General features: G+C 44.9%; 1 protein-coding gene across 15 annotated transcripts in view; it reads left to right on the top strand.

The window, feature by feature from the left end:
- lov (BTB/POZ domain-containing jim lovell protein) overlaps positions 1–14,954 on the top strand; it is a 31,572-nt gene extending 16,618 nt beyond the window's left edge. For all 15 annotated transcript variants that reach the window (XM_076527265.1, XM_033474798.2, XM_033474790.2 and 12 more), the window contains one exon: positions 2,038–14,954. In XM_076527265.1, coding sequence (XP_076383380.1) covers positions 2,038–4,051 — 2,014 coding nt within the window. In that variant the 3' untranslated portion in view covers positions 4,052–14,954. The remainder of the gene's footprint in view (positions 1–2,037) is intronic.
- The last annotated feature ends 108 nt before the right edge of the window (positions 14,955–15,062 follow it).

Below are 15,062 nucleotides of genomic sequence, written 5' to 3'. Positions count from 1 at the left end.
ACCCTCGATGTCGCAATAATATTGATAGCGACTACTGTCTTTTACCTTCTCTTTTCTACACTTCTACAATTTCCGTAAACTTGATTTAACATGCGTGGCACTTTGTTAGCGTCGCTACGGAGACAAACTCTGTCGTTTAATAGTAACAATATCAATATTCGTTTTATTTATGTGAAACTGCAGCAAAACTCGTATAGACAGAATCATAGCAAATCTAAATATTCCCAATTCCATCCTCTCGAAATGAAACGTTTTCGAAAGCTCCGCTGTAAAAGTTGAAATATTGCCAATGCTAGTAAACAATACTCGGAGTTTTAAAACTTATTATCGTTTTAATTTTCAATTTTTGTTGGGCGATAAACTTACGTTAAATATTTGTAACTCCGAAATGAGATGCGGCACAGTTTTCGCGAGATCTGTTAAAAATTGTTCAATTTTGTGATTTCACAACTAACAATAGCCTCTGCAGACTTCTTTATATTGGACACATTCGAATCGGATGACTCATATTTGAGTATCCGGATTTTCTTACCAGCACCCGGATGACGCACGTGTGAATCCTCACATTCGTCACAGATCGGCTTCAAAATAAGTGCATACATTTCACCGTCTCTTTCGCGAACGTTTTAACCCAGATAGATTTCATTAATTATATCAGAATATGTAATCTGTTTGCAATTTCTTCCATTATTTCGCGTATTTGTCTCGGTGCTTGACGTTACATTCGATAAATGAACCGACGAGAATGCGTTAACAGTAGTTCAACGTTATCGAGTTTATTAGTGCATATTTAAACAAGATCTTGAAATTGTTTCCTGCCATTCTATCTGTAAAGTGTCGTTTCAAGAGTAAAACAAGTGCCATCGGAAGATTTCTATCATAATCAGTTCGTAGAATACATCAGAGTCGCACGAAAGACCAACATAATGGTTTCGTACTGACTTCTCGTAGTTATTTTAAAAATTGTTTTCTCTTTATTGCACCGTTTTCGTGTTAAATACATACATGATTTTAGTCTCCACTTATCGTTAATACAAAACATTAGATTAATACAGCGTTGCATACCTGGTAACGCTTCATTTTCTCTTTTTAATTCGATCAAGTCGAGCGTAACGATAAATTTGAACGATGTACAAGGCTCGAGTTCCCTGCTGCTAAAAAATATATTCCGAGTCGCCTCTTTCTATTTTCTTCACACTGTAAGTCGCCTTCTGCGAAATTTGTTTGCGGTTTACTCTTCGACTCTGTCGAGTACACGATGATAATGCTGCTCTTGCCACACGAAAGTCTTGTTTCGTGTAGAACTGCTACCTGGCGATCCATAAGAGAACGCTAAGTCTTGCTTCAGCTTTTTGCACGCGGTTTCAGTCCGTAAAGCATGGTGCCCCTCTTTTGTCGACTGGTCAGAAGAACGTGTATATATATATGTATATATGTATATATATACGTATGTACCGAGGACAACAAATAAATACCATTTCCGTCCGTGTCTGGCTTAGACCATTTCCATTCCCTTGAACTGTGACGGCACAACAATTCCGAATAAAATATCTTCGCTGCACACGTTCCGAACACAACGAGACATGTTACGGTCACGTTAAAAGAAGAATGACTTGTATCTTTTGGGCAAGTTTAAAAGACTATAAATACACGCGTAGTTGGTACGACGTTCAAACTCTTTTAATCATCGTAAAGATTATATGTATACTCGGCTCTTGCTGTAAGTAAGGGTTGCGTGTCTGATAATAGCGGAGTAAATCAAGCATAATTGTCTTATAAGAAGTAAAAGAACGGGGAAGGTTAGGGGGAGACGATAGTACGGAACGCGTACATGCATACTTCGGTACCGCTCCCATACATTTTCGTTTCGTACAAAGTAACGGACACGGTAAACGGGCACGCGCATAAATACGCGGACAGAAATATCAGGAAACAGTACAGTCGGACACGATTTCGTTGACAAATTGATAGCACGGGTTGCACGGTATTCCATGATAACGAGAACTCCGTAATAAGACGATGCATTTGCGTTTCCAGTCCATTTTTCGAGAGGATTTTTGCGGAGCACCCATGCAAGCATCCTGTGATCGTGTTGAAGGACTTTCCTGGAAACGAAGTTGAAGCGCTGATCGACTTTATGTACCGTGGCGAGGTGCGGGTCGGTCGCGACAATTTGCCCGGTCTGATGAGAGCTGCGGAGAGTCTGCAAGTGCGTGGATTGGCGTCGTCGGAGCCAAGACCGGCGTCCCCGCCGGAGACGCCGACCGCCGATCTTCTTCTGGGCGAGCCGTCGACGCCCGAAGGCGCCAGGCACAGCACTCCAGAGGAGGACGACAACGCGTCGGAGAGCACGGCGCCGGCATCCACGCGGGAACCAATGACGGCCACGACGCCCACGATCTATCATCCGGCGAGGGATCATCGAGACAGGTTACCGCACATGAGTCACTTGAACTTTGGGATGCGCGAGCTACGGGAGAGCTGCCCATCGCCGTTGTTACCTCGTCGAAAACAGGCCCGGCCGCGGAGAAGATCCAGTGATCTCGTACCGCAGGATCTCAGCCGACCGCATCCGCCGGCTAGCCTGAGCCCACCGACGAGTGGACTGAACCTGAGCGGCGGCAGTCAACTGCAGTCACAACACCACCAACACCATCAACAGTCGTCGATTTCGCAGAACCAGCAACACCAGCAGGAGGACATAGCGGAGAATCTCTCGATGAAAAGGACGTTGTCACCGAGTGGACTCGATCAACATCATATGAAGGCGGAGAGCAGCGAGACGACGAGTAGTCCGCGAGGATCGCCTTTAACCGGCACGAGTCTGTTACATCCCGACGGATCGCTCCAAGATATTCCGTCTGCAGCAGCAGCAGCGGCGGCGGCGGCGGCTGCAGCAGGCCTTCCAGGGATATCGGCGTTGTCGTTGACGCCGCCGCATCATCACAGCGAGTACCTGACGAGTCTGGGCCAGCTGGCGGCCCAATGGTTGCCAAATCATCCGCAGAGCCAACTGCCTCCACCGCATCCGGGTCATCATCCGCGGGAAGGTAGTCCGCACGGGTCGAGCAGGACACACCCTTATCAGCAGTCCCAGCAACAACAGCAGCAGCAACAACAGCAAGAATCGCCGCTGACACCGCGACGTAGTTCTGTGGCATCGATGTTCCCTTTGGACGGTGTGGCGACCCTTGGCGGAGGACTGTTCCCTCACGCCGGTGCTCTCGACAGGGGATCCCTTTTAGCGGATATCCACGATAGCTTTAAACCGGAAACGCTGCACGGTCTGTTCGGCGCGGCGGGGCTAGGCGGTCATCATCCAGGAAAGAAGCCCAAGAAGCACAGGGGCGACGGCGACACGCCGCGCAGATGGGGTGACCACGGTAGTCGGGGTTTGCCGGTGGGAAGACCGAAAGGTCAGCACAGCGCGCCCAGAGGCGGACCCCCGAGGTCGTGGACGAACGCGGAGCTGACCGAGGCGCTTCAACACGTTTGGAATAAGAAGATGACGACGTCGCAAGCGAGCAGAATCTTTGGTATTCCGTACAACAGCCTTCTGATGTACGTACGAGGGAAATACGGGAAGAGTCTGAAGCTCGAGCAGCTCCGAAGGGATTGCACGGGCGCGACGGCGGGCGACGTCGTGATGAACTCGTTGAACAACAACGTCAAGACCGTCCAACCGCCCACGCAAATGGCCCACCCGCTCTCCGGTCTACCACCGCATCCAGGCGACGACAGCGGATTTCCTCATCATTCGTTGCTAGGTGGTAACCTGCCGCAGGGTTTCTTTCCCGACTTTGCGACCGCGGCGTTCCCCGTGCCAGTTAGTATGGTGCATTTGCTACCGCCGAGCGAACAGAAGGCCTTCGAACCAGCCGGGAACTCGGGCGGCGGTGGCAATGGTGGCGGCGGCGGCGAACTCTCTACTTCGCGGAATAGTCGAACACCGTCACCGATTGATCACCATCACCACCATCATCACGAATCACTGCAGCCGCAGCCGCCCCAATCGGCGCCCGCGCTACTTCAACAAAACGGTTCGGATTAGAAACAAATGTTGCTTTACTCGTGATCATAGATATCCGCGATAATATTTATTATCCTTGTTCAAGGACCACGGACACGTCAGTGTCCCATCAAACAACCATCCCGTTTAACTCGACACGTACACACGGGACACGTTATCCCGCGTCATTGCGCGACCAGCGTTCGTGCACGCATCGGGTACACGGATACATAACACATACACACAGACACACGAACTGAGAGAGAGAGAGACAACCGCACACGTACACAGAAAACACATACACGCCGATACACATGGCCCCGATTTTTCCGCGAGATTGTTCTCTTTTTCACAAGACTGACTATCACCAATTACAGCTCCCGGGGTAAATTCGACGGACGTTCCGCCCTGCTCAATCCACGCTTAAGCCACGCTGTCACTGCGTTTCACTTCCTTTTCCATGTTTCTTTCGACTTACTTTGTCTGTCTTTCTCCGTCAGCAAAAATATTGACGTCGCCCCCTTTGTCCGTCGATCGCGAAACGCCAGACTCAGTCGAGCGTGCCGGCGAAATTCTCTCTCACGAGCGAGATCCGTCTCGCTTCCTTCGACCCGGTCTTCGTCTTCTTGGTTAAAATTAGTGGCCTATGCCCCCCCGAAGACAGCACGGGGCAAGAAGAAGAAAGGCAGAACAATGAAAAGCGATGGAAGCGGAGGAGGAAGAAGAAGAAGAGGAAGAGTCATCACCGGTGTCTTTTCTGGTGCTCGTTCCCTATCACCGCTACTCGCTACCGCCGCCGATACCATCATCCCACCCGACCTCCGCGACAACCCTTTCTACGCATTAAAAGTTGACGGAAAAGCGGTACCACTCCGGCTAATAAGGATGCATCGAGGCGTTTCGAAGCGGAGATTTTCGCCGGCGGGCGAGACCACTCGTATCATCACTATAAATAGTTCCTGCTACAAGAGCGATTATACCAAATAGTACTGTAAAACGGCTGAGTAAATACGATGGCTGCTGTATGTAATAGCAATTTGCTGGAAAATGCTCACACTCCGGTTTGGCTTGGGATACCCGCGAACGAGCTCGCCGTGAAAGTGACGTACGATAGGGAGAGAGAGAGAGAGACGACGACGCGCTTTCTACTTCGAGGATCCTGCTGGCCTGTGATGTACACGAGGTAAGGATCGAAAGACTTGAACAATAGCGTTTAACTATATACAGTTTGTTAAGATGACCTGTTCCAAACACGCGCTCGGAGGTAGCAAGGCGACACGCGCGCGCGCGCCTAGCCAAACGCTTCGAAACGATAGTTACCAGATTCTGACAATCATGCAGCATATACGAACGTACACGCCGATTTCTATTTACTCAGTGACATTTCGTATTCGCGATAATTCTTATTCACCGTGCAGTACCCGTTATCCACCCGACACCGTGTATCACCGTCGCGTCGCGCGGACCGTTAATTAAGTAAAACTCTCGTGGGATATGGTCCCTTGGCTGCCTCCGCGGACCGCGTTCAAACGAGCTTCCAGTTAAATATTATTTTATACGTTTCCCAACCACGTTGACCGAGGATATACATATTATACAGCTTGCACCGATAAAACCGCACGTACGTCACTTTCCCGCGCGAGCCGTTCGCGAGTCGCCGCCCGATTGGATTCCGATACCGATAGAACGCCGCAAGAATTCTTACGAACTAATCTGCGCTGATTCGTAGAACAACGTTACGATCGGGGAGAGGGGTAGGTGTTGCATTTTATAGTCACTGGGGCTGGATGCTCGCGGGGGCTCGCCAAGATTCGTGCTCCGGATGGGGTATGAAGTTCGTGATCCAGTCGATCCGGCACCGCTTCCGGTGGGTCGATGTCACTTCCGGGCACTGTTTCATCTTTAAATAATGTTTTCGGGATCGCTGTAATAACAACAGGAACAACAACGCTCGGTTCTTATTCGTTGACACTTGTTGCTTCGTTAATTCTTCTTCCGTATACTGTATTCTTCGAAAGCGATCCCGGCCGGGGATTCGACGAGCGTCGTCGGAACAGGCGTCGCTGTTACGTTTAACACGAACAAATCGACCGGTCGACTCGTTGCGGTCGAGGGCCCCGCGAAGTCGCTCGGAAGACGGACGAAACGATGCTGCCCCGACGCTTGTTCTTCTTCCCGGCGCGAGAAGGAAATCCCGTCCGTTCGCGCGAATCTTGGCGAGTGCCTCGATGGGGAAGCGAATGCACGCTCTCGGCGAACGTAACGAGATGGTGGCAGAGTCCTGTTCGAAAACGGAACGATAGAGACGAAACTTGATAAGCGAGAATAAACGTGGGACGAGGAATAAACGAAATACGGTGTGAAAGAGGACGAACGAAAAAGAAAATTCGTGAATACGATACGGACGAAGAACAATATTGAAATTTTAATCGTAGACCACAATTTCGCAACAATATTTCGATAACCAGACGGAAGCGCAGGGTAACTAACACATCAGGGATAGCCACAGACAAATCTACGATAGATAAAGAGAAAAAAGCTACATATTAAACTGTAAAAGTAATGATAAAGAAAAATGAAAAAAGTAACGTAAAACTATAATACATTTACGATGATTATTTCGTTAAAGAACTTAAGAAAATAATAAAAAAAAGTAAGATGATTTGCGCGCGAGAGAGAGATAGAGAGAATGAGAGAGAGAGAGAGAGAGAGAGTAAGAGAAAGAAAGAGAGCGAGAGAGAGAGAAAGAGGGTGAGAGAATCAAGAAGGGAGCAGGAAAAGTGATTAATTTCATGATTGTCACATCTAGCTGCATCTAACGAAAGCAAAATTAAAGATATTATTAATTAAACAAAACAAAAGATGAATAACTTAAGTAGAATGTAATGACGAGAGAAAGCGTATGGACACGGCGATAGAAAGGGGGGTGGGGGGTTAAGTAAATATTAGAGAGACCACAGGCTTTGAGCCCCAAATAGCCTGTACAATACAAACTGATATTATTATTGATTATTGATATTATATATATATACATATATATATATAATACATACAGGGTGTTTCAAAAGAGTTTATAACTGCTTCGACGGATTGTACCGCACGTTTTGCTTCTCGTACATTATATTTGCGCGATTGTATTATAGTTTGAACAGTACTTTATTTATTTTATGCGTTTTCAACACCCCTGCGCGATAAGAAATTTGACAATAGCTTTTCTCTGACTTAGCTTGAACGGTAGTCTAATTTATTTTTATAATGCGTTCGTCAATCGTTTTCATGTTAATTTATAACGATTCGTAAAGCCCACACACAATAAGCGGGAGTTCCGTTTCGACGGTAACGTACGTCGTAAAGTACGACAATGCTTCCGAAGGGGACATTCGAAGCGGTACGGCCACGTCGAAAATGATTTTAACAATATTTTATCAACTCTGTTGACGCAAGGAAGAGCGAAACAAGCTGTGGCGCTCTTGCAGAAGAACGAAAAATCAGAAACTGTAGGGAGATTGCGTGCGAGAAAACCAATGAAACGGAGGAGAAATTAAAACGAGCGTGCGCGAGTAAGTGAGCGAGAGATCGACTGATCATGCAAGAGAAAGCGAGAAATGAAAAGAAAGAAAGAGAGAAAGAGAGAGAGAGAGAGAGAGAGAAAGAAAGTGAAAAAGAGATCGTGTGCGCGTGTGTGAGCGAAAGAGAAAGGGAGGCGCGCGCACGCGTGTCTCCCTTTGGTAAACGTTTGTAATTGTACGTAATGATAGAGATGGAGATAAAATTTAATGATCGTGCGCATGTGTATGAGAGCGACTGCCAGAAAGAGACTACGTAATAGACATATGTGATAGGCACCCATGTGCAGACTTCAGTATTATTTTGCCGTTAACTGGGGGGGAAATACAAGAAAGGATCAGTACGTTAGTTAGGTATACTCTTTTTAATGAAAACGAAAAGTAAAGAAAAACAAACGAAATGGAGAAATGAAACTCACGCCTGTTTCGTTGTTCGTAGAAGCTCTTTACGAGATCGGGAACGGACTTCCGATCCGCTCTTGGCCGCGGCACATTAGAGCGTGCTCTTTCGTGGCTCTGGTACGTACTGAAAGGGAGATGATATAGGAAGATTTTCGTGTTTGGATAGAGAGAGAGCAGAAAGCGAGAGTGAGAGAGAAAGAACGCAAACGATCGAGCATATCGAGGACGAAAGATCACGAAAGATGATCGAACGACAGTAAGAGCACAATTGCGCGCGCGGAACTCTGTGTGAGTATGCGAGAAAGAGAGAGAAAGAGGGAGAGAAAGGAATAGACTTGAAAGTTACGTGAAGGAAACATGCGTCGCTTATTCGCGAGTACGTGCACACGGTGAGCCGTGCGAAGTGTTTCCAAGATCGTGTTGGAACCGGGAGGCGATTATTCGCGCGGAAGACGAGAAGCAAGCTGGAAAAGAAGAGGAATGACGGATAGGTGTACGTTCGCCAAGTCCTATTGGACAAGCATTCGCATTTCCATTTTCCTGCAACGTAGCGTTACAGGAGAAAACGTCTCCTTTTTTTTCTCACTTGCTTCTCCGTCGCGAATCATCTACCCTATTGGTCGTAGACCATGTTGCAGCATGTTGAAAGCACTTCGCGCGCGAACACACGGGACTCGGGACGATTTGTCGTCGATCGGGCCACCGGTAGGGCCATCGATCGACCCAACGATCGGACCACCAGTCGGGCCCGCAACATCGACAAGGAATCGTTCGAGACTCTGGTGTGTACACGCGAAAACTATCGAGATTGTCATTGGCACTCAAGATTGTAGATAGAGAAAAAGAGACCGGGAACGGGTGGCGTATCGATTGGTTGCTCTTTATTACCGCGGGATGTACGCATCATCGTTGCGTGTAGTACAAGTTAGTTGAAGTTTTAAAGGGTAGCGAAACCGATTAATAAGGGTTGCCCGAATAATAATTATTAATTCGTTATTAAATCTCGGATACGCGTACGCACGTGGATATCGCGGGGAGGGGAATAGTGGGGGAGGGGGAGGGGGGGATTGGAAGGATGTGGTGGAAAGGTTGTATTCGAAACGGTAAGAAGCACAAATTGCATTGGGCGTTATCATTATCGTTTGCTACGCATCCACCAATACAGTTGCTGATTCTTACGTGGGTCAACTATTACTATTATCACTATTATAATCAATATTATTTCTATTATTTTCTATATTCTATCAATACTCTTTCTATTATTCTCATTCTTTCTTTGATTCTATCAATATTCTTTCTATTATTCTCATTCTTTCTTTTATTCTAATTATTATTAATTACTATTATTACTATTATTCTTTCTATCATTATTATTATTATTATCATGATTAGTATTTCTAACATTCTTTTTTATACATTACGTGATGTAACGGCATCGTAAACGCTGCGATTATTAAGCATTAGTTAACAGATAGATCGCGACCGATCAATTCGATCGCGCTCCTGACGAGATGCGATCACGACATATCATTAAGACTATCGTGGTATCATTAATTTTTCATTGTTTTCTGACGCATGCCGCGCGTTCGATGTTTCATCCGACGAACGTTGATTTTTTACCCTGGCCGACGGCGAAACGGTGCCCCGGGACACGAAAATCGAACAGGACGTTGCAGATAAACTGATAACGCAGATCAGACTCTGATTACGTTTCCTGGCATTCGATCATTACCGTACTGTGTCCTCAGTTGTATTTGAAATCGGGAATAGTGTAATATTCGATAGAAACAGACGCTTGTCAGAAATATGCTGGCCTAGTCGTTGACACGCGTAACGCAGTAAATTCTCCCTAATCGACGGTCAGATTGTGCAGAAAAATGGACAACTTTTGGGAAGAGGAGATACGGTTATTCGAGCCTTGCTGCTCGTTTTTATAGGTTACCAATATAAATCTATGACTATAAAGTCAGCGACTATAAAAACGAGCCGACCTCTTCCCAAATTAGAGAGAATTTACTATATCCTGAAGGACACACCAAATACTCACGAACATTTGGAACTTCGTTTCCGCGGCACCGCTTCTCCCGGCCGAAACGATCCTCTTAGCAAGATACTCTTTCATAGAACGTTGTCCGTTATTTCTTTATTCGTTAATCATTAAGTAAGGTTTATCGTCATTACTATTGTTATCAGCGATGCAACAATATCGCGCTCGTTCTTATTTATATATTGTCGCCGTCGCCGTCATCGTCGTCGTCGTCGTCGTCGTCGTCGTCGTTGTCATTATCGCGATAACTTCGCGCTGCCTCCGCGATTCATAGTTTTTTCTACCGTCGCTGCCGCGATCGCAACTATATTTGAAAAACTACACTGTTACATTGATAATACCTACCTACCTACCTACCGCTGTACGGGCACACAGTTTCTACATGTATACCGAGAGACACGCAGAATACGACAAACGAGAACACTTTGATTTTTCTGGGACTTCGTGAACCGAAGTCACCATCTTAAGTTCCTACAGTACGAGGATGAGATAAATACGATTTTATCTGAACAATACGGCAGAGAGAAAGAGAAAGCGAGAGAGAGAGAGAGAAAGCCGTTGGAAACGAAGCAAATCAGTAAAGATTGACGAGAGCGAGAGAAGAGGGAAAATAGTATTATTTACTCGTTGACAAATGGAGTTAGAATGATTGAACGTCAGAGAGAAAGTAAGAGAGCGAGTGAAAAAAAGAGAGAAAGAAAGAGGATGAAAGAGTGAGAGAGAGAGAGAGAGAATAATAGAGAACATGTGGAGAGAGAGAGAGAGAGAGAAGAATAGAGAACATGTAGAGAGAGAGAGAGAAAGATAGGAGAATAGAGAACATGTAGAGAGAGAGGGAGAGAGAGAAAGAGTGAGAGAGAGAGAGAGAGAAAGAGTGAGAGAGAGAGCAAGAGAAAGAGTGAGAGAGAGTGAGAGAGAGAGAGAGAGATAGAATAATAGAGAACATGTGGAGAGAGAGAGAGAGAGAGAGAAGAATAGAGAACATGTAGAGAGAGAGAGAAAGATAGGAGAACAGAGAACATGTAGAGAGAGAGGGAGAGAGAGAAAGAGTGAGAGAGAGGGAGAGAGAAAGAGTGAGAGAGAGAGAGAGAGAAAGAGTGCGAGAGAGAGCAAGAGAAAGAGTGAGAGAGAGTGAGAGAGAGAGAGAGAGAGAGAGAGAGTAGTTTGCCTCCGAAAAATAGTTATTTTTAATTTACATGAAACTACACTTGTAAATAGTATCAAAGAGCGCGCAGCCGATTATTTATGCGTAATATATACATACATATATACATATTATATATATATATTTATCGATAATTGTGCAACACGTGAGCAATTGTTCTTCGGATACAACCTTCAATTGGAAAATAGAAAAATAGATGAAAACAAAACATTGTGAGAAATAGTGGAAAAGAAGAGAGCAAGAGAGAGAGAGAGAGAGAGAGAAAGAGAGTATGCAAGTGTATGAGTGAACGCGTGTAAAAGACAGAGCGAACAATGGAGAGGGCAAGGTGGAGAATGAAGTGAAAAGTTGTGCGAGAGTATGAAAGATAGAGAGGAAGAGAGAGAGAGAGAGAGAGAGAGAGATCATGTGTATGTGTGTGTAAAATTAAACACGCGATTTCTGTTTCATTATGCAATATTGTAATTGTGAGAAATGTGTGAGAGTTTCCAAAGTTCCGTGCATCGAGTGGAAAGCGCATCGCCGCATCGAAGGGTGCGCGTCGTCATTCAAAGATGGCGCCGCGTACTTTTCGATCGTTTACTCGGTCGCGGTGTTATCGGCTGTCGATATTTATCTCTTGTTCTCGATAAAACAGATGACGTTCGGTGACGAATAACGGTGTTCGAATTTGCGCGATTCGATTGTTCGGCGGGTAAATTTAATTATTTTTTTTTAGGCGGTCGGATGATTTAACGGGTCTCTTTTCGATTTTTCCTAAGCAGTTTTTCACTCGACACGGACAAAGGAGATCGTTCGTTCTGTCGGTCACGTTCGATCGGGTTTCGAAACGGTCGTGACTATGGAAACCGTCAAATCGAATTTCACCGTGAAAGATTCGAGGGAAGGAAAAAATGTGGAGAAATGGTCTTAATAAGAAACTCACTGTATAAAGCGACAGGAAAAGAAAAACGATAAACCAGGAAACAGATGAAATAGTTACTTGCATCGGTTGTGCTGTCACGTAGTTCCTAAATCGCCCTAGCCTCGCCCCGAGCGCACGAAAATGAGATGAACAAACGAGATTTAACGCTGTTTTCATTCGTGGTACGGTAAACGCTGCGCCTTCGATACTCTTGGTTGAAGGAATAATTACTACCTTTATTGCTGATTATATTAGAAATATTATTCCTCCAACGATCACGAGTCGCCACGGGCATGTCCACGTGCCGTGTACATCTAGTTTGAACGATAGCCCTTTATGCGTCACGTCCGATAAGATCGAAAGTTCTTATTGCAATAATTACCATCGTTGTTATATAGTTTTCATTTTAGATATGTATACAAACATGCGCGCGTGGATGAAGCAAGAGTGAGAGAGAGAGAGAGCGAGAGAGAGAGAGAGAGAGCGAGAGAGAAAGAGAAATTTTTTTACTCTGTAAATCTTTAAGAAACAAACTATGCTTTAATTCGTGACGGGCGCCCAGAATAAGTGATATATACATAAATATATATATACATATATATAAATCTCTATATATAAATATATATAAAAACATGGTGCTGAGCTGTATTTACCGTACGACGAACAGAAGCGTCTTATGAAATATAGCAGAAATAAGAAAATAGAATGCGATCTGTACGATATGTACGATACACATGGTGAAAGCTTTGAACCGCGATACAAGGGAGGAAACGCGACGATAGGAAAAAGCGCGCACATCGCAGAAATATAATATAATGATATATTTATACTAATTACGATTGTACCATAACGATTATAATACTACTTATTATATTATACAGAGCCGTCGCCACCCAGTATATTTTTTACAGGTTTACATTGTATTACAGTTTATAAAGTTTGATATACAATAACAATTACCTAAGCGACAGACAACCGTCGGTGGATGTTCGAACCGCGATCCGTCTATTCGTTTATAGGGGGCATCGTGGAACGATTAACACCGCGGCGCTGCGCCACGTTATTAACTACAATACTACCGAGTGTTCGAGGATCGACGTCGATTCCGTTGACGTGGAAAAGCTCGTCGCCGATTTCTATCGGAACGAAACTGATCGTAGAGAAACGTCTTTTCTTTTTGACATCAATTGGATTCATTATCGAAATAAAGTAAAACTGGACAGATACACGCGTTTATTAACGATCGTGCGGAATACGCAGAATGTTACTAAAATTGTGACGCGTTCTCCCTTCGGTACGAAGTGTTTTAACAAACGTAAATTTTGATACACATTACGGCTTTTAAGTTATGAGCGCGGCGCTCTTTCATCGGGTCCAAGAGAAACGAACGACGATCTCCTCATTACGGGAAAGATTTTCTAGAAATCATTTCATTTACGTCTCTTTGCCAAGCGCGTTCAGTCATCTCGCGAATTTCTTGCACATCGTCGAAGCATTCACATTCGAAATAAAACTTGTAAAATGATAGAAACGGAATTCAGATCTTCTTTGTAACATCGATGAATTAAGCAAGATACTTCGAAAATTAGCTCGCGTTTCATATGGAGCGATGTAACGTGTTTCAGATATCAGTAATTTCTTGGAAAAATTGAAAGCTAAATAATTTGTTACGAGCTCAATCGCGAGGAAAAATCAATCTGAACTTCGTCGAACAGTGTTGCACAGTGAGAAAAGAGTAACAGTTCATGTGAACATTTGGAGCAGAGTTTATGCTAATTCCTTCAGCGAGAAGTATAATACATTTTCCCTAATTTTCCTTTAGCTTGTAAACAAGAATGAACAATTTGTTGTCCATGTTGTCCATTTTTATTTACAAGCTGAAGGAAAATTTGGGAGAATTTACTGTGTGTCGAAGCGGAGTCTGTCGACGAAGCGGTTCACGAAATAAGTGTAGACAACCTAATCCAACGCGAACGTGTTGGAACAGCGATCCGTTTTGTAATTTTTCGTCGTCGTTGTGCATTTTCGGCACAGACGCGGCACAGGCCGGCAGCCTTCGCGCATATTCTGTACAGTGCATACCAGTAATCATCGCTGCGTAATCGAAATACAATTGGATGACTATCGACCGGAGTTCGGGTTAAAATAGTTCGCGTGCAAAAGGAAGGAAAAAGCAGAAACGGAGAGGCTGCGGACCCGCAGTCGATGTCTCTTTGCTCTGCCGGTGGACAGAGAACTTTTTTTTCACTATATTAAGACGAGGTGAAGGAAGAGAGCGCGGCCGTCTTCGGTGGTGTATAATGAGAACAGTTCTTGAACGAACCAGCTACCGCAAGAGATCTCGGTGCGCGCTGGTGAAACCGGGAATCGGGCCTCGAACCTCGAACACTCGTTGCCGATAATGCATAAATGAATGCTACATGACTTGTGATACGTTTACCGCTGGTTACTACAGAGACTTCCTAGCCGGGCCTACGACAGGACCGGCACCACTAGTTCACTCACGCACACGATTCAACGTTTATACGGATTTATTACGGATTTATTAATTAATCGAATTATTACGTACGTAATTAAATTAGATGAAGTATTTACAAAGAGAGATTAATGAGGAACGAACGAACAAAACAGGTAAATAATAATTACGAACACACGTGAAACGATGCAGACTAACTAAATGGTGTTGATGCGCGCACGAGGCTAGGACGAGGCTAGCTACCTAAACCCCACGTTCACTCTTCGGACTAAAATGAAATACACACGATTAAACACACGTACACACACGACCCAATCGTATTCACCCGCCCTGATAATGAGAATTACTATATTAACCCCAATAAAAACTGTACATACAATTGCAACGTTCGGGGTGTTGTTTCTTCGACGATTATCCCCCCTCCCACCCTCAACCTTTCACTGATTTATTAGTTTTGTAGCATCGAGCAGACCTGGACAAATTTTATTTCAGA

Source organism: Megalopta genalis, chromosome 17 (genome assembly GCF_051020955.1).
Source record: "Megalopta genalis isolate 19385.01 chromosome 17, iyMegGena1_principal, whole genome shotgun sequence".
In the NCBI taxonomy this organism is placed as follows: Eukaryota; Metazoa; Arthropoda; class Insecta; order Hymenoptera; family Halictidae; genus Megalopta; species Megalopta genalis.
This window is presented reverse-complemented; position numbering and strand designations above follow the sequence as displayed.